Below are 19633 nucleotides of genomic sequence, written 5' to 3'. Positions count from 1 at the left end.
CATGTGTATAGGAAGGGTGCTTGAAGCTGAAATTTGGCAGTTCTGAGCTGGGTGCAGTCTGCAGGGGCGCACGCAAGAAGGGAGGGTTGATACTAATCCAGAGAAAAGGAGGCGACAGACGGTACTGTCTTCCTCTGCTTTGTTTGCAAGCTTATGAAAATGGAGATAGAAGATGGACTTAAAAGAGATTTCCGCATGTATTCAACACAGCTAGCACTGTTTTGGTATTGGGGGAAGGGAGAGGGCACTACAAATGATGATTTGAAGCTTTGAAACTCTCAAACTGGGGTAATAAACCCAGGAGGGTAGCTAAAAGGAAAGGAACGTTTATTCTGGAGGGTGATGAATTTAAGCTACTGGAAGACCATCCAGGAACATCTGTGGGTTTTGGGGACCGCTGAAGGGATCTCGAAGCAACTAACGCAAAGGGAGATGTTAGCTGAGCACGGGGTTGGGAGAGAGGGAGGAGAGTGAAAACGTACCACCTCTTTGAGAGTCTACAGAAGAGGAAGGTTTGGCTGAATAATCAAAATATATGTACAAGTTATGTAAATAATAAGGTGGCAGTCATCTCATCTTTCTCTGAAAGAAAGCAAAAATTGCTCAAATGTGAAAAATTCTTCCATCACCATGTTCAGTAGGCTGTGTTCCACAACACTGGTCACATTGTGCCATTACCAAGAGGCACTCTGTCTGTGTCTCTCTTAGCGTTCTGATTTTTCAGGATCACCTCCACCACCTTCTCACCTGCTTAACTTCACAAGATCCCCCAGGTCTCAGTTTACAGGTCCCACTCTTCCTTTCCTTCTTGTATTAATGTCCGCATTCACTCAACAAATAATTCTTGTATTTACTGAACATCCCCTGAGTCCTGGGCGCGCTGTCAGGCGCTATATATCCAAGGATGAAGGAAAGATGCATGATTTCTGCCATCACAGATCCTGGAGTCCAAAATCACCCCCTCATCCAGCTCCCCAAACCAGCAGCCCAGGTGTGTTGGTTTCCTATTGCTGTTACAAATTGCTACGAACTTAGTGGCTAAAAACAACGCAAATGTATCATCTTACAGTTTTAGAGGACAGAGGCTGACATGAACCTTAGGGGAGAAAATTAAGGTTTTGGCAGGACTGTATTTTTCCTGGAGGCTCTAGGGGAGGATCCTTTCATTTCCTTGCCCTTCTGAATTTCTGGAGGCCATCCACATTCTTTGACCCCTGTCTTCAGACGAGATCGGGCGTGTTCAGGGTGTATGGCCGTAGATGCCTTCCCCCATCTTCAAACCAGCAGTGTTGGCATTTTCAGATCTCTCTCTGACCTCGTCTTCCATCACCACATCTCCTTCTTGTGATTACATAGGAACACGCTCCCCTGCCAATAATCCAGGGTAATCCCCTCATCTCAAGAACCTTAATTTAATCAAATCTGCAAAATTTGTTTTTCCATGTAAAGCAACCTATCCCACAGGTTCCAGGGATGAAGACATAGACATCACCGGGGCCATTACTCTGCCTCCCATGCCCACTCACTGCTGTATGTCCTTAGCGCTTCCTGCAGGACTTTTCCAACCTTTCTGATACTTCAGATTGCTAGTTCAGCTGACTGGCTGCCTAGCTTGGCTGCGAACCTCTTCAGGGAAGGGACCATCATCTCTCTTGTCCATCATTCTGCTTGTTTTTCTCAGGACAGTGCTTGGAGTAAGCACCCGATACTTCTGTAAGTCGATGACTGCCTGCCTGAATAAATGAATGAATAAGAGAGTCGCTCAATCATATGTGCACATGTTTTGCACAGACAGTGTTTTGGTTTGTCCTAAATATTTCTGATATCCTTGTTTCCTTGAGAAGCTAGAGATATAAATCTGCTTCTCAACAGTTACTCAATATCAACAGAAAATGCCTTCTTTTAAAACCCTGTGAGTGACTCACAGGCTGTCAAGAACCCTTTGAAGTATAAAAGAATCATTGCTAAATTATGCAACGATGAGTACTTTTTAATTAAAGGAGTTAATGAATATTCCACAGGGAGGAGCTGGCTTGCTCAGTCTGGAGTTAATTGCCCACCCACACCTGATGGTTAACCTCTTTCTGAAATGTTGTGTTTGTAGGTGAAGCCCATCGTTTCCCACACCCCACATGGGCATTAAGTAGTTGTCTCCTTTGCACGTGATCCAGGCTTACCTCATTTTGCTTAAGGCAGGATATTAGCTGTGCCTTCACTTTCCTCTTTTCTGCAACGATGTGATTTTTATTGCACTGGTTGATTTACTCAGAGGCTTAGAACACAAGGTTATAGGCATGAAAGCAGAACAGTGGCAGAACTGAGAGGATACTGTGTACAAGAAAACCTAGCTTATTTTGGAAAGATTTCAGGAATGTTCATTGTATTTAAATTTTCATTTCAGTGAATTGGTAACTCTACCATTAAGGATGTCTTTTTTTATTTACAAAAAACATCATGAATTGCTTCTCTTAAAATAGCTTACTTAAGTTATTATCCACAACTACATGGCACAGTTCTTTCATTTTGCTTTATTTTATTTTGTTTTCTATGGTCTGAAAATGTGCACATATTTTGATTAAAGGAACAGGAAAGGGGAAACTCAGATGTAAAAATGAAAGACAAAGCAAGAACACTCTGAAACAACGGAAGGAAATGTTCTGTTTTGCTGTTGATCAGCCCCAAACATTTTCATAGTTAACAATGTATCATCACTTCAATTATGAAATAATTACCAAAAAAAACAGAGAATGGCAAGTGTCATTTACAAGTGAAACAAACATGATAGGATAGAAAAGAAAAAATAACTTGTTTCTTAAATAATTTTCTGTACCCTTTACCATCATTTCCTAGTCATTTATATCTAGTGATCAATCTCTCTAAATAACCTATAAGCAGTTTTTCCACTGGAATATTGGGTTCAGATCGACAAGTACGTTTCTTATGAAATTTCCTGAAGCACTGAATTTATAAAATTTCTAAGATCTTCTTTGACCTAAGTGGAAAAATATACCAGGATTAATTAGCCATGTCTAGCTGGCTAAGGAGTGGGGATGACAGAACTCATGCCATCACTTTAAAGTTGTAGATAATAATTTATGAAGTTTCTTTCATGAAAAACAATGCATTGACATTTCCTAAATAAAACAACTGCTAATATTTTTCAGATTATATTGAATATATATTGAATTATATTGAACATTGCCAATGACAAGTATGTTCTCTAGTAAATAAAGAATGAGGCTTTAAGATCTCAAAGAATTCATAACTTATTTAATTTGAGGGGGTTAGATATTAATGATAACTTTTTTAACACACATTTTTTGGACTAAGGATTTTAGATTTAGTGTATTTTGAAATAAGTACTATATTGTAAAAGACATGTCATTTGTTAAGAACAGCACAGTATAAGGAGACACAAAAAAAGACTTTACTCATTTTGTTATCAACTGGTATCATCACTGTCATTTTAAAATCTATTCTTAAAGATGTCAGAGGTTTAGGTTATTTATTTAATCCAAGCCATTGTTTTTTATTTTTTTTTTAAAGTCACTGATTATTTTCTTTGTGTTTAATAAGAGTACCCAGGTTGAAGTAGTGATGTGCTGGTAAATCTTTAACAAACAACTCTTGGAGTGGAGAATGTGGCATGGAGGGGTGGAGAAGCACTTATCTGTTGCATTTGCCAGTTTCCATGGTGTAAATATTTCTCCTTGGACTGATTCCAAGTTACCAACATGCTGTCATTAAACATGGAACTGAAAAGATATGTACACAGTTGACATGCTGAGAAGATGTCAGAAGAGCTGCTCTGAGCTGTCCTTTAAAAATCATACACATTTTATTTTCTAAAACAGATGTTTCAGTAGTATCTGCATAGGAATCCTTTAAATTTTGAACTCCGTGGTACATTGCAAACATGATTACTTTTCTAAAGCTTTTTATATCTAACTTTGTAAGAAAATATCTAAATCCATTATATATATTTTATGTATATATATCATATGAATTATTAAACTTTTATAAGGAAGCTTATCTGATGTTTAATTGTGAGTGAGAAATTCTTGTGCTCTGAAAAGTCAATAAAATGTTTCCAAATTGGATAAAAATATATTTATGAATCATAAAAAATTTACAAGGGAATACATGTCCCAGATAAATAATGAGCTGATGTCTTAGCAACTCTTTTAATATTGATCTAGTAATTCTGCCTCTGTAATTCTAAACAAGGTGGAATAAAGTATCTCTTATCTAATTAATGTAGTACCAACCTGTGTCCGTGTGTGTGCACGCATGCGTGCATGTGTTTACGCAACTAGGAGATAAAAGGAAATATGTATCAACATTCCACTGTTTATCTTTGCTTAGGACAGGGTACGTGTTTTAATTTTTCCTGTGATCTTAACCCCCCCCCATCTCTGATAGTGAGCAAGGGCACATTATATCTGAGGATATAAGTAAGAGCCCTTGCATATTAGGGATGTGTCCTATGTTTAGTTAGGCAAGTATTGAATGATAATGATTACTACTGAGTGGCCATTTGATGAGCTAAATTGTGGTCACTTTCCATTTTGTTTGAGGTTCTAATTTATCATTTTCAGCCAATGGTAGCAAAGCCTGAATCTGTACTTGCCCTTAGCCCTCCTTCTCATGGGAGACAGCACTGAAGTGCCTGGCATGTAGTAGGTCCTCAGTAAACGTTGGTGGAATGGGAGCAGGAGGAGTTTGAGATTTCAAACTATCAGTGTTTAATTAAAGCTGCCCATATGATTGAATGCTTACAGTTCCATATTGTTTCTACTGTTTGTAATTACATATATCCTTCACGGCTACTTTTGCAGGAAGCCTTCCTTGATTGCTCCCAGGAGACGTCTCCTTGTAAATTTCCATTCTTTTTCATTTTTATTCATATATTATTTACCAATCTTATTCCTTGGTGCTCAAGGATAAGCTCCTAGAAGAAAGAAATAGGATCTTGCACATTTGTATCATTCACTACATTTCAAAAAATTTCTTGAGCAGACTCATCATGCTTTATGGTTATTTCAATTAATAAATATGAATGCAGATTTAAAGATGAAACTTGGACACAAATCCTGTATCTGAATTCTACTTTTAAAATATATTAAAAATTACTTTTAGCATTTCTGCTTTTCCTAAAGTTACAGCTCTGCATAAATGTTCAACATTTATTCTGTATTTTCTGCTCACTTGTTTTTACCTCTAAGCAGCAGTTTTTACAAATGCCTGATTTCCCTCATACTTCCTTTCAAAGTTACTTGAGAAACAACCATATTTCCATTTTTCTGTAGCCACCATGGAGGGAAACCATGGACTTTTTTTTCTCATAACTTTTTTTTTTTTAATTGAAGTATAGTCAGTTACAATGTGTTAGTTTTTGTGTACAGCATAATGTCCCAGTCATGCAAATATATACATATTTGTTGTCATATTCTTTTTCATTAAAGGTTATTACAAGATAGATTGAATATCTTTTCCTTAAAGTGTGACTCAACAATTGTATAAACTTCAGGCACCGCAAAATAGGACTCTACTGCTGGGCACACCCATGAGGGAGACTGTGTGATATTGTGGAAAAGCCTCATTTCTAGTCTGTGTTTAGCACTAACTTGCCAGGTATCCTCTCGGAATCATTTAAACTTGCCGATCAAACAAACTTTCACAGTTTGTTTATCTGTGAAATGATACTGGTAATTAACCTATCCCATCTTCCCATCTGAGTTATCTAATAATTACCTGAAATAACATCTAAATGATCAAAAATCAAAGAGTTCAAAAATAATTAGTAATTAACTGAAAAATGTTACAAATTAAAAAGTGTTTCTGGAATTTGGTCCTGTAAACATGAGGCCACTGTTAATCTTCCCAATAGTCAACAAAATTAGCAGCAAAAATCTCTAGGAATTCTTCCTAACTCAACTCTCTGCTCCCCCTGCAGAAGAAGCTACACAGCCCTGCCTGAATGAAAAGTGTTCTTTAATCCTGGACTGCAGTGGATTGACCTTTTTTGACTCTTCTGGAGTCTCCATGCTTGTTGAGGTATTTGTACTGCTTGTGTTTGGACTGAGTCCTTCCCTTCTTTTTAGTAACAGGGTTTTCATCAGCCTCTCAGCTCTGGGGTCCTGACCCTGCTCATTTCAATGCTCATCTCATCCATTCTGCCCAAAGGACATAGAACTTTCTGCCTCCCACCACTGTAGATTCATTTTCAGGAGATCCCATCTGGTTGCCAGTAGGGGTGGGTATGGGGTGGGTGTTCACATGAGGCGGTCAGAGAGAACCGAGCATAGACTTGAGATGCAGTGCGCACAGCACATGCTGGGCTGTCCGATCACAGGCTTCTGGAAGGAAGGAGGAGAGTCCCCTCCTTGGGCGAGTGGCGGCCTGGTGATGGCGGGACGCTGTCTGTCACATCGTGGATGGGCACAGTCTGACCTGGTACGACTCCTGGTCTCTGAAATAATGCCAGTGCAGGCTTTTCTCGGTTCTCTTGAGGGATGGTGTTTACTTCTCCACCCCATGATCTCCATGGGGTCTCCATAATCCTGGCTGCAAAAAAGAAAACTATTTTTTCTTTAAAACGGAAGTCTCCATTTCTTTAGATAGCACACCTAATTTTGCCAATTCAAGGAAAACTCAGACAACTTCTGGATTTTTTTTCTCTTTTTCTTTGAGTGACTACCAAGTCAACAAGGAATGCACCCCCTTTCTTATTTCTACTTATTCTCTCTCTCAACACCCTAAATATGGGCAAGGATCTTGAAGATTGGGCAATGTCCATTTCTCAACTGTCCTCAGTTCTCCACCAGCCTCTGCTGCATGGAACTCAGTTCACCTTGACTTTGGCTGTTTGCTCCCTGGGGGTTCTCTTACCCTGACCTCCTGCTATGTGAAGCTTTGCCTTCAACCAAAAACTTCCTTTCCATTGTTTGACCCCACAAATTTCACTCAGTCCTCCCTGAATGCTAGTTCTGTCTGCTTAGCTCAGGGAAGTGGCTGCATTTTGCTCAGGTGCCCCGTTGTCATGCCATGGCCCAGAAACTGCTTTGCAGCAGAGAGCTGAGCTGATCAGAGAGCGCGCCTCATCTGTTTTCTGTCTCCCAGAGAACTCAGCCCTCTGCTGTCTGTTCCCATTGCCTAAGAACAATTTGTATGTTTTGTCCAGTTTTTTATGGAAGATGGGACAGTCTTTCTGTTAGTTACCCATCATGGCAGGAAGTCAAGAATTAGACATTGACTTTCAAAGAGTTAAGATGAGTAGTTTTTAGATCTCACATAGATTTTGATTTGTTTTCTTATGCTATTGCATAACTGTATCTCCATTTATATTTTAAATTTGAAATGTTCCACCTTTCAAACTCAAGATATTACAAAGGTCAGCTTTAGTCCGACTTTCCCCTGAAGGTATGGTGGGCCTATGCGGAGGGAAGCCACATAGTATGCGACAGTCGGAGTGCAGTGTCAGCTCTGTCACACCTGCTGGGAGGTGTCGAGCAGCATCTAACCTGGTGGATCTCAGTGTAGGGGGAATGAAGGGGTAATTTTGTTTCCGAATAAGCAGACATTCAAAAAAGAAAGAAATTATGCAAAAAAGAATTGAGTTTTAAATATCCTAGCCCTTAAGGCTAGTGGCTATTTTTGGTAAGTAAGTCGCCCTTTTCCACATGTAATATGCTTTTATTTTCTTGTTGCTCACCATAAAAACTTCACAGTTTGGCATAGGGTTCAACCTGAATAATTTTCTTGCCTCTAAATCTGGACTGTAAACAGATAGTCCCGAATCACTGGAAGGCTTCTCGTGTTCAGCATTTTTATTTATTGTGTTGCCAAGGTCTAGAAGAGCACTGTTAAACCTGTGTATATAAGGGGCACATGGGGAGCTTGTTTAAACTGTAATCTTAAACTCTGGAGAGGGTATGGAGAAAAGGAAACCCTCCCAGTGTTGGTGAGAATGTAGTTTGGCATAGCCACTATGGAGGACAGTACAGTAATTCCTTAAAAAACTAAAAATAGACTTACCATATGATCCAGCAATCCCACTCCTGGGCACACATCCAGAGAAAACACCAATTCAAAAAGATACATGCACCCTGGTGTTCACAGCAGCATCATTTACAATAGCCAAGACATGAAACAACCTAAATGTCCATTGACAGATGACTGGATAAACAATGGACTACTACTCAGCCATAAAAAAGAATGAAATAATGCCATTTGAAGCAACATGGATGCACCTAGAGATTATCATAATAATCATAAAGTCAGACAGAGAAAGACAAAAATCATATGATATGATTTATATGTAGATTCTAACAAGAAGACACAAATGAACTTATTTTCAAAATAGAAAGAGACTCACAGATATAGAAAACAGCCTATGGTTACCAAAGGGGAAGGAAGGGGGAGGCATAAATTGCGAGTTTGGGATTAGCAGATACAAACTTCTATATACAGAAGAGATAAATAACAAAGCCTTACTGTAGAGCACATGGAACTATATTTAATAACTTGTAATAACATATGAAAAAGAATATATATGTATAATGGAATCACTGTGCTGTACATTGTAAATCAACTATACTTCAATAAATGAAATGAAATGCAATATTCTGATGGTAACTGGACTCAGGCTGATCATTTCAAAAGATAAAGTAATACTACGTCACTATGCTGTGTAACAGGAACTAGCAGAGTGTTGTAGGTCAGCTGTACTCCCCAGACAGAAAAACAAACAAACAAACTCATAGAAAGAGAGACCAGATCTGTGCCTACCAGAGGCGTGGGATGAGGGGAGGGGGAACTGAATGGAGGCAGTGAAAAGGCACAGACTTCTGGATATAAAATAAATCAGTAGCGGGGATGTGATGTACAACATGATAAAGATAATCAATGCTGCTGTATGTTATGTGTGAAAGTTGTTGAGAGAGTAAATCCTAAGAGTTATTATCTCAAGAAAAAAGTATCTTTTTTCTATTTTAAAAATTCTGTATCTATATGAGATGATGGATGTTCACTAAACTTACTGTGGTGATCATTTCTTGATGCATGTAAGGTACATCATTATGCTGCGCACCTTAAACTTACACAGTGCTGCGTGGCAGTTATAACTCAGTAAAGCTGGGAGGTGAAAAATCTCAGTCTTCTGAGTCCTGGTTCTGGCCCAGGAAACTCCATTTTAAACAACCATGGGTTGTCCAAGGATCATGTTTTAAGAAACACTAGACCAGGATTGTCCTTTTACTGGGAAAAGCCAGTTATGTATTTTTGTTTGCCTGTATTTTGAGTTTGTTTGTGAATATGCTTTAGCATTTATCAGCTGCCCTCTCTAGATATTGCAAATCAGGACTTAGAATTAGTAAAAAGGAGGAAATGGTTATTTATTCCCACCGAGTTTAGGACCTAAGGTTGAAAATTCAGAGGAATTCAAATAATCTAGGTATTGGGCGTGCTGAGAAAGGACATTTAAAAATTCATCTTAATGGTTTTAAAATACTACACAAGGGCATGAAGGAATAAGTCAACCAATCCATTTTATTTTTAAATTGGCAGAAAATGACATTTGCCCTTGGCCTGGTGTTTTTCATCTGTATGTACAAAACCAGCCGTCTTATATCAGTGCTTCCGTTTAAATTTCCTTATTACTGTCTGGTTTATTTCACCACGGTTACAGTAAATCGTGCTGTATGTTCAGAACATAGACTTTAAAGATAGACAAACTCTGGGTCCAGATCTCAGCTATATAACCAGTTCTAGGATCTGGGCTTAAGTATTTGTTTGCTTTTCTGCAAACTAGAAGTAGGAATGCCCACTTCATCACGTGAAGCTCTTAGAAATGACATATTGCATATAAAGCATGTGAAAAAGTTTCTAGAATTTAGTAAGTGCTCAGTAATGCTAGCTTTTATTGTTTGTTCTCATTTTGGTGGAAGTCTTTTCTTAAAATAATATCACTGCAATTAATCCTATTTCTTAACTTCTGCCGTCCTGAAAGAGGGTCCAGGGTAAAGAACCACAGAGTGTCTTTGACGACGCATGTCTTCCTGCTTTGCAATAACACTCCCCAGATTATTCTCTTAGTCGCTTTGGTATAAGGAATATTCTCCTAAGAGCTACAGGTTGGAGACAGTAGAGTGAGTTTAATTTCTTCTTCTACTTAGGACACCAGAGAGGCTGGCGAACTGGAGAATATGTTGATCAGCATCAACAAACCAACCATAGCAATGTGCTTATTCTTCACCGAACTTAAGATAAAGTACAACACTGACAGATCACTTTGAATTGTCATTTTAACTTACAAAAACAGGAGTCATGTATTCAATGGAAAAATCCCAGTCCATGTATTGTTTATTTGTTTGTTTGCTTGTTTATTTACTGTGCTCAGAGTGATACATCTATTATTCCATAATTTCTCTGCCATAGGAAGAACTGCTTATTGCTGGAAGAACAGAAGGGACATTTGGGGGTGTATCACACATACTCTTAGAATATATCTTAAATGCACGTCTCTACATTGTATATGTAAGCTACATCACTGTTACATGACCAAGTCTGTCCTGCTGTCACTAAAACTTCTAGATTTACTTTTACTGAGTTTCGTGAGCTGACTTTGGTCTGGACAAATTTAAAATCAGGGCTTCAGTAAGGTGGTTACTACTTGAGATTTTTCTAGGACTTAAATGAGGCAAGAATTTAGTACGCCAAGCAAATTAGTTACGATCTCTCATCTTGATGGACCCTAAAAATGGAAGCTGGGCAATCAGACTTCGCTTTGACTATGAGGTTCTCAGCTTACTGTCCATGGGTGGGGTTTAGAGAATTCATGAATATTTATGAATTGTTGAAAAATATTAAAGTAAGCAGTAGGTCAGCAATTTTCATTGTTTTCATATATGGGTCCTTGACTTCCAATAAAAGACGGTGGAGAACAATTTTATGTCATTCTTATAGGGAAGGAAAGGTGGTGTTTTTATTTTTATTAAATGGGATGGAAAATATTAAACAGTCAAAGTTAGTTACATAAAAGGCGAATGCCCTGCTGCCCTCATCTTGGTGTGCTGAGACAGCCTCTTTCAGAAGCGTGCCCGTGTGCCTGCCTGTGTGACGATGCCGCCCCCTGGTGGTCTGACATCATAGACGCTGGCTTTGTTTTTTTTAACTAGAAATTGTCTTTTCCTCTAAAAGCCTGTCTTATTCCTTCCTGCCAGCTATCCTGAATTAATTGTGGGTGTACTTTTTCAATTCTTCCAGGTTTACACGGACAGTAACAGCAAGAGTGTGGATGTGTCATTCGCCCACTGCACAGGTAAGGGAGTAGCCTTGGCTAACACTGAACACGTTCCTTCCGCTGCTCCATGTATCCTTACATCATTTGTGCTTTCTTATAGCTTCCTTGATAAGAGCAATGAAATACTGTGGGAACCTAGATCCAGAGAAGCCAATTTTTTTTGAGTCAGTGCCTGCCGCATTAAGTAGCATCCATTCAAATAAGGTGAGTTGAGCAAGTTGGCAGGCAGGAATTAAAAACAAAAATTGAAACGTAGAATCAAGGGTTTTGCATTTTTTTTTTAGTGTTGGCCTATTATCCCACTGACATTTAAAAACCTATTGAAATGTGAACCCCCCCCCCCCGCCACAAGTCCTCTGCTCCAAGTAAAGGAATTTTTTCATTCCTTTTTTGGACAAGTTATGAACATTGTTTAATAATTTGGATTTTCCACCAGTATCCCTGCTCAGAGAATTTGATAATCCACCTGGTAAATGCAAACTGCTTGCTTATAAAATAAATGCGTCTTCCAGGATTCGTTGTCCTGGGAATCTGAACCCACCCCTGTCAAATGCAAAAACTTTAAATATAGCCTTAAAGCTTTTTTCTGCTCTGATGCCCTTTGCTCTAAGCTTATATCGCCATCTTTGGGAATGCTGTTGGCAGAGCCAGCACTCACAGGGTCTTCAGTGTCAAAGTTCCTCCCAACACTGGGCTTTAGGGTTAGTTTTAGAAATGCTCCTAGAGCTTTGGTTTCCTGCCATTTTTCTCTGACTTTGAATTGTTTTGCCTTTCCTTATCCCCAGAACATTTGTTGCCTTCCCAAGTCATCATTATGTGCAATCAGAACAGTATGTATTTATAAAATAATAATAATAATAGCAATAATAATATTATTATTACTGCTCCTCTTGTAGTATCTTTCATTGAGTGCTCATTATGTTCCAGAAATATGCTAAGAGCTTTACCTATATCAACTCACTGGATTTGCCACAACCCTACTATACGATTATCTACTAGCCACTATTATTTAATCTATTTTCAGAAATGAGGAAGCTGATGCCCCGGGAAGTTCCACCATTTGTAAGTGATGGAGCCAGTTTCAAAGTCCGCAGTCTGACCGTGGACTCGGAGCTTTAAGCTTCTGTGCTCTGATGCCTCAGAGAATGTCCGTTTTCTTAGTTTAGCTGGACAGCTTGCTTCAGTTGCTACTATTCTTTGTGTTATCAACTTCAGAGTCAAGTCAGTAGCCAAGTGTAAATTTCTCCCCCTTCTATTTCAGAGTTTGAGCAAACTCAGTGACCACAGTGAAATCTGAGACTCTTTCCCTGCAATACATCTTTTTTAAGCAACTGCCCCGAAGAGGCCATACTCAAGCATTTTGCACAACCTTTTTGTTGTTTAGATCCTACAAATTGACCTCTACTTCGACAAATGTGGTGTGACGTAGCAATCACATAACCACTGGTCAAGGTTTGCCGACAATTTTATCATCTTTGTTAGTAAGCAGATTCACTGTGCAGGTTATTTTAGTTATTTTATAATAATCAGTATACATTTAGCTTTAGGTAAACATGAATTTATTTCCTTTTTATAGCACAGTATTTTGTGTTGTTTTAATTCTGTTCTGTTGTAAGTTAATTTGTAAATCTGAGAAATACTTTATCATATAATGAGAGATTTAGAACATTTGCAAGCCATTTGTAAAAATCCAGGATCATCCTTAACTAATATGTAAAAACAACTTAGCAGGTGGGCCATTTTCCCTTACCAAAGAAAGAGAAGTCATTAAACATCAGTAAGGGTAAATGTTACTTCATGCAATTGATATGAAATTCACAGAAAAGTCAAACAAAAAGCAAATGACAAACGAGAAACCACTCTTCTCCGTACCTTTCCGTGCACGGAAGTCTTCAGAAATGCGTTGAAGATAACCAGCATCCTGTGAAACCAAGTTCTTGACGTTAGTCTGTTTTGCTGTGAATGTTGGAAATGCTTAGACTCTTCAGACCTTATAGCCCTAATTTCCACATCCCACCCGACAAGAGTCTCTGTTTTCAGCTTAAGTTTTGTTGGAACGAGAGAATGTGGAAGTTGCACATTTTATATTTTTTCACAGATACGATCTTTAGATGAAAAAATACCCCTAGTAGAATAGCTTTGTGCTATTCCAACATGGAATTAGCTGTAGTAGGTTGGGACTTTCCTATTTCAGAGACAGAGTCAATACAATGTGATACAATACGTTATCTCTCTCTATCCCTGTATATAGACAGATCTCCAGAGTACGAGTTTTTTTCCTTTTGTTAAAGGAGAGCTTGGATAAGTGATTATTTGCAAACCCACAAAACCAACAGGATAATTGACAAACATCACAGGCCAGACTGACCTGTATAAATGATTGTTTTCATGTTTCTACATATATTTTCAATCACATACGATTACACAGTTTCATCTCTTTAGTTAGCAATTTGATTTACCTATGAAAAAAATCTCACTTTCAAAAACAGGTGTAGGCACATGCTTTAGTTTTAAGGCATTTTAACTCTTCTAGAAATTACTAGTTAACAAAAAGCCAAGAACTTTAAAGTGAATTTGAAAGTAGTTTGAAAACAAAATAGAAGACTGCTAATTTAGGTGTTTTTGTGGACATCTGTAAGAGTAAATGCTAATGTCTGCCAAGTCGTATAATGGTCCCTAGTAAATGTGTGGTAAACATTTGTATGGCCCTTATTTTTACCATTAAGTTCTAGGTAGACAATGTAATAACATGAAAGGGGAGAAACAAATGTTTCAAATTCTTATAACTTATTTAGACATTTCAATTTTGATTGACATGAACTACAAAGAATAGCGTTTGTCCCACAAGAAACCTCAATCCCTTCATCACTAATTTGGACTGAAATAACTGAGGCCAACTTTCATTCCCATCAGATACTGTTCCAAGAAAAGGTGGAGATAAAAATTAGATTACCTCCTCTGTCTGATTAAATTATTCCAAGGGTGGATGGTGACAACATTCACCATCTCTAATCCATTGGTCATTGGCACATAAACAAGAGTCAAAGTTAAGAAGGAACATGTACTCTGCTGTGTATAAATTGATATATTTCTGGGCAACCGTGGCCTATTATTAAATTCATGCACTGTAGGCATTTTCTAATTTGTTAGCGATTATGGACTGTAGTTGGCATGAAAATCATTAGTTAATCAATAGATGATTTCTTCTATTTTATTATCCAGGTTGAGACACAATTGTCTGAGAAGATGTTTTTGAATGCATTTAGTGTTTGTAGTAGACATTTAATGGATAAAACTTAAAACCCAATAAGTCTGGTGTCAAATGTTACTATTATTTTCAAAGTAAAGGAAGACCGAAGCATGTACCATAAATAACCCTTTGTTCTAAGGCTCCGCCTCCGTACTAAGGTCACAGTAACTGTTGACCTGGAGAAACTCCCTGGAGTTGAGTCCTGAGAGCCCAATAGCTAAACACGAGTTTCAGACACACGAGATTCTAAGATGTAAACATTTATTTCAAAACAGACATTAGCAAAACCAGAACTGCAATATGGTCCTGATGCTAGAATGTTTCTAGTCATGCTGAATTGTTTTTATGAAGATTGCCTTACTTTTGTATATGACAAACTCCTTCCATATCCTTTACTATGGTAAAGTAAAATTGGGAAAAATTAAAACTGACCTATAAGAATGTTACAGACTTAATAGAGAGATGTACATAAATTAACCAGAAAGTATGTAACCTGGAAAACTGTTAACATTACATTTATGCAAATTAAGTGCCCTTGAATTTTACCATTTGTCTTCCATTTTAAAGGTTATTTGCCCCCGATTATATGATTCAAGTGTTATAAAATCTAGCTTGAACTACTTTGCAGTAATTTATTTGACAGATCTCTATTGTATAAATGCATAATGTAATAAGGAAAGAGATCTCTCTTTTTTAATGAAAACATTAATGTGTTAATACCCTCTGTGGATAATGTTTGACATTTAATAGTTACTGAAATATATTAGTATGTTGTTGAACATACAAAAGCCTAGAAAGGCATGTTCTGCATTCTGTGGGATGATGATCTAATTCAGTATAGAATATGCTTTTTGGCAGTGATTTTGTTGTCAGATTTTAAATAGGGAATTAAATGAGGCTTGCACAATCCAAAGAATTTTAGATAAAAATCAGATAGTCTAATATGCCACACTTATATTTTTATATTTTCAATGTATTTAATTATCTTTTAAATAATCCTTTGTACTGACTTAGCATGTAACAACCAATTTACATGGAAATAAACTGAAATATGATAACTATTATGCTTACGCAGATTTGTGTCCATTACTTCAAACTATTTACTCTCCTGTAAAGCAAATAATGCATATTGCTTTCTTAGACTGACCACAGAGTATTATGTGTTGAAAGTTTAGGGAAGTACCTAATACTCTTTGCAATTTGTTCTTACCAAAGTTCAACCTAAAATAATGAGGTGCTGTACCTCAATTTATGGAAGGCTGATAAGGCACATTTTGCTGAAAGATTACATGTACAGAATCCTTTTTTTCCAGGTTTAAATCCTTTTTGTTCTAATTTTAATTAATATGTAATTTATTTTTTTAATTTGTTTGGGTTATTCATGTATATACTGTTGTCTTTCCTGAGTTTCTAGGCGGAGTTCAATATTCTCCATCACTTTAAAGGTTACTCTCCGAGGACAAAAAGATAAGGCACTCTTCTACCTGCTGGAGGCAGAGCAGTGAATAAAGCAGGAAAAAAGCCCCCGCCCTTGTGGAGCTTACAGTCCAAGGGGAGGCAAAATAAAGGGGATACATTTTAAATACATTTATTATAAGGTAAATGACATGTGCTAAGAATAAGGATAAGTTAAGGAAAGAGGCTAGAAAGTAGCAGAAAATGGGTGTCGTGTCCCGAGGTGGAGTGGCAGGAGTGGCGACTAGTGGAAACGTCCTAGTGAGCTCAGAGCAGAACACCAGCCTGGCGAGCGGGAACAATGGCCACCTACTTGCCAGAGTTCTGTGGGCTGAGAAGGCGAAGTGCTGCTGGTAGACGTGGCCAGTGTCCAGGTTCTCGTCCCGTCCCAGGAGGAGTTCAGAGACTAGAGGCGGAGGCTAAGAAAGTAAAGAGGATTTATTAAAGGACGGATAGGACACTCTCAAGGTGAGAGCGGGCAGGCTCAGGTGAGCGGCTGCCCTGTGTTTCTTTGGCAAGTTAGTTACACAGGGTGTGAAAATGAATGGGTGGAATATTCACTGGGGAGGGAGGGGTTTGGGGTCGTATTCACTGATTTTCATCCCAACTCCACCTTCCCAAGGGGAGGAGGGATTTCTGTCTTTATTTAGTCTGGATCAGAGGTGTCATGGCTTCGGTGCATGATGGGTACTTCTGAACTGCAAGTCCAATTTTATTGAAATAAGGGCATAATGAGCAAAAGGTTACATTTGGACACTGGCAATTCCTGCCTTTTGTCACCTTCATTTGTTGTTCTCCAGGCCACTCATCACCCCCAAATATGTGACCACTTATCAGCCCAAAGGTTCCTGCTTTTCTTTCTCTGCCCAGGGACCCCTGGTGCTTATGTGATGTGTGGTTTCCTGTATTTGGCCTTTGTCCTTCCTTTCTGCCCAGTTCCTGCCATTTGGCCTGTGTCCCTCTTTCTCTACACATATCCAGCTACCTGCCTGCTCTGACAAAAGATTAAGGTGGCAGCTGATTCGGCTTCTGGCAGAGCTTTTTGCTGGCTTGTAGACAGCTACCTTTCTGCTGTATCCTCACATGGTAGAAAGACAGAGTGCTCTCTGTTGTCTCTTTTAAAGAATCCTATAATCCTGTAAGTGTAGGACTTCAGCCTTATGACCTTATTTAACCTTAGTTACTTTCCTATATGTTCAGTTTCCAAATACAGTCACATTGGGGGTGAGGACTTCAATATATGAATTTTAGGGAGACACAAATCCATAGCAGGGAGTTATAAATTTTTATGTATTAAAAAATTCCTTTTTTATGTTTGAAAAATTAGCTTACTAGAATTTTATTTATATTTAACATAATGTGACGTTTTTGCATCAAAAACATGGTGAACACTTGTGAACTGTCCAGTTAAAGCGTTCCAGTGCTAGGCACAGCCGGGTAGCGTAGACGTGACTGGCCGTGCCTGGCTGCTCAGACGGGACTCCGGCCGTGAAGCATGTGAGGTGGTGAGGAATGGGTCTGCAGTCCACCAGTGGTTGTTCGGAAGCCGAGACATCATATTCCAGTGGCGGTTTCTAACGATCAGCCATCCAGTTAAGAAGACAGAATCGAATTAGCGAGCTTTCTTTTAACTTTCGTATTATTTTCAAGAAAACAACAGAGACATGTTTAATTCTACAGGAGTCACAGAAACGGGGGCAGGACAGAGTCCAGACGCTAACAGCCCTGAGAGCTTTCCAGTAGTTTTGTTTGTTTCTTTGGGGCTTTTTGCTTGTTTTCTGAGAAGGAAAGATTACTAGGTTACTGCAGATTAGCTAAGTGCTCTGAAATGATGTCTTCCAGAGTGTTCATCATACAAAAATCCTCACTCTCTTTCTATTGGTTCATCAACGGAAGGTCGTTTTGGTCACACTTCCTTCCTTTCTGTCCTAAATAATAAAGACCACTCTCTCTACTGAGTATAGAAAGCTTTTTAGTATTTTTTCCTATTTGGAGCCTTTTGTTTTTATGACCACATTTAGAAATTGACTAATGGATAAGTCCAGTAAGAATCTGTACTTAACAAGAGCAGTCGTTGCATTAAAAAAATAAAGTGCTTCAATAATAAAATAAAAAGTGAAACTAGAATTGAGTCTTTATTTTCTTTGCTTCTAAAGGTGCCTTTTCTTCTTCTTGGTTTTGAAGCAATTTCTGGCCTTGTGAGGGTAGAAAAGTAAGGAAAGACAGACTCTTTTAGACTGTAGTGTTTTTCAAATCAACTTTCATATTTAATACGCCTGTTTTACACTTCCTAACACCTTGACTTGTATACTGCAGTGTTCCCAAGCTCCCGTGCTCCCTATTTTATTAAATTTGTAGTAAAGGATCTATTCTTTACAAACATGTGCCTTTCCTTAGGCTTATGAAGCCTGAGAGAGCACTGGGGAAGGAGGGCAGCGAATGTAGTGGCTGGGCCCTGGTGGCTTTGGGGCAGGAGGAAAGACTGAGGGTAAGGGCAGGTTTACGGAAGGTAGTGAGTGTATGAGGGGGTGGTTGGTTGGCATGAATAACCCCTTGGTGACATGGTTTCTGGAATATCTAGATGTCTCCTCAGTCCAAATGCATACTTCATGTGTCTTCCAGGGGGCCTGCGGATCCCAGCAATAGCTGATTACATAGCCGGAGTAAATGTTATAAGAAAGGAGGAATACGTGTAAACCATCGCCATTTACTGTGTTAGCCCTAGGAAGGCCAGTTTATGACCTTGTCATCAAGGACCTGAGAAAACAAAGCACAGAATAAACTTTGATGAGGAAGGCTGGTTAGAAATCTCTTTTGTAGTTCAGGGTGCCACTGAGGGTGGGGGTGAGAATGGCGGTGCGGTGCTGCGAGGCGGGCTGAGCCGTGTGCCTCAGGCATGCTTGGGTAAGCAGAACCCTTCTAGCCCCCCACCCAAAAGACACAGACATGGCGGAACTGGTGCTGATGAAGCCAGACATAATTCTTCCCACATATCAGCTTTTCCTGGGGCTTGGACCCAGGCCTTTTGCTTTGGCTCTGGAATTAAAATCCGAGAATAGCAGTGTGACTGCCAAAGAAGAGACTGACATACAGTTCTTGTCTTGTGTAAACTTTCTTCTTCTTTTTTTCAATTCCTCCTCTTCATTCTGCCAATGAAAAGATTGAAATAGTCAATTAAAACCAATCAAACGATGGTGCCAGCTGTCTCTAAATCTTAGTTGAAATGTGGCCCTTACAATATCTACACCAGAGTCACCAGGGCTATTTTCTAAATATGTAGATTGAAGCATTCTACCCCAAACCTAGTGGATCACAATTTCTTTGGGGTGAATGTGTGAATAAGAATTTTTAAACCATCATCCACCTTAGTTTTATGCCCTAAGGTTGAGCATCACAGTCACAAAGGCTTTCTTTAGCTTGGTATTTGAAAGGAGCCCTTTACTCTAATTCTTAGGCATGTATGTGTTTGTCACTTGCTTTATTTGGGCTTGTGCCTCAGTCACGGGGCATTGTGGGTGTCTAGTCGATCTGGGTGCTATACTTCAGTAATCAGGATTGGGTGTATAATTCTGGGTATAACCTGGCAAACGCCCATATCAGATTTACCGTACCTTTTGAGTTTGTGA

At 38.8% G+C, this 19633-nt stretch overlaps 1 protein-coding gene across 5 annotated transcripts in view; it reads left to right on the top strand.

Annotated features, from left to right (window-relative positions):
* SLC26A7 (solute carrier family 26 member 7) overlaps positions 1-15644 on the top strand; it is a 134124-nt gene extending 118480 nt beyond the window's left edge. For 3 of the 5 annotated variants that reach the window (XM_032467734.1, XM_032467737.1, XM_032467738.1), the window contains 4 exons: positions 5957-6057; positions 11266-11320; positions 11403-11506; positions 12564-15644. In XM_032467734.1, the coding sequence (XP_032323625.1) occupies positions 5957-6057; positions 11266-11320; positions 11403-11506; positions 12564-12599 (296 nt within the window). In that variant the 3' untranslated portion in view covers positions 12600-15644. The other 2 variants (XM_032467735.1, XM_032467736.1) reach the window with 2 other exon arrangements.
* The last annotated feature ends 3989 nt before the right edge of the window (positions 15645-19633 follow it).

Source organism: Camelus ferus, chromosome 25 (assembly GCF_009834535.1).
Source record: "Camelus ferus isolate YT-003-E chromosome 25, BCGSAC_Cfer_1.0, whole genome shotgun sequence".
NCBI lineage: Eukaryota > Metazoa > Chordata > Mammalia > Artiodactyla > Camelidae > Camelus > Camelus ferus.
This window is presented reverse-complemented; position numbering and strand designations above follow the sequence as displayed.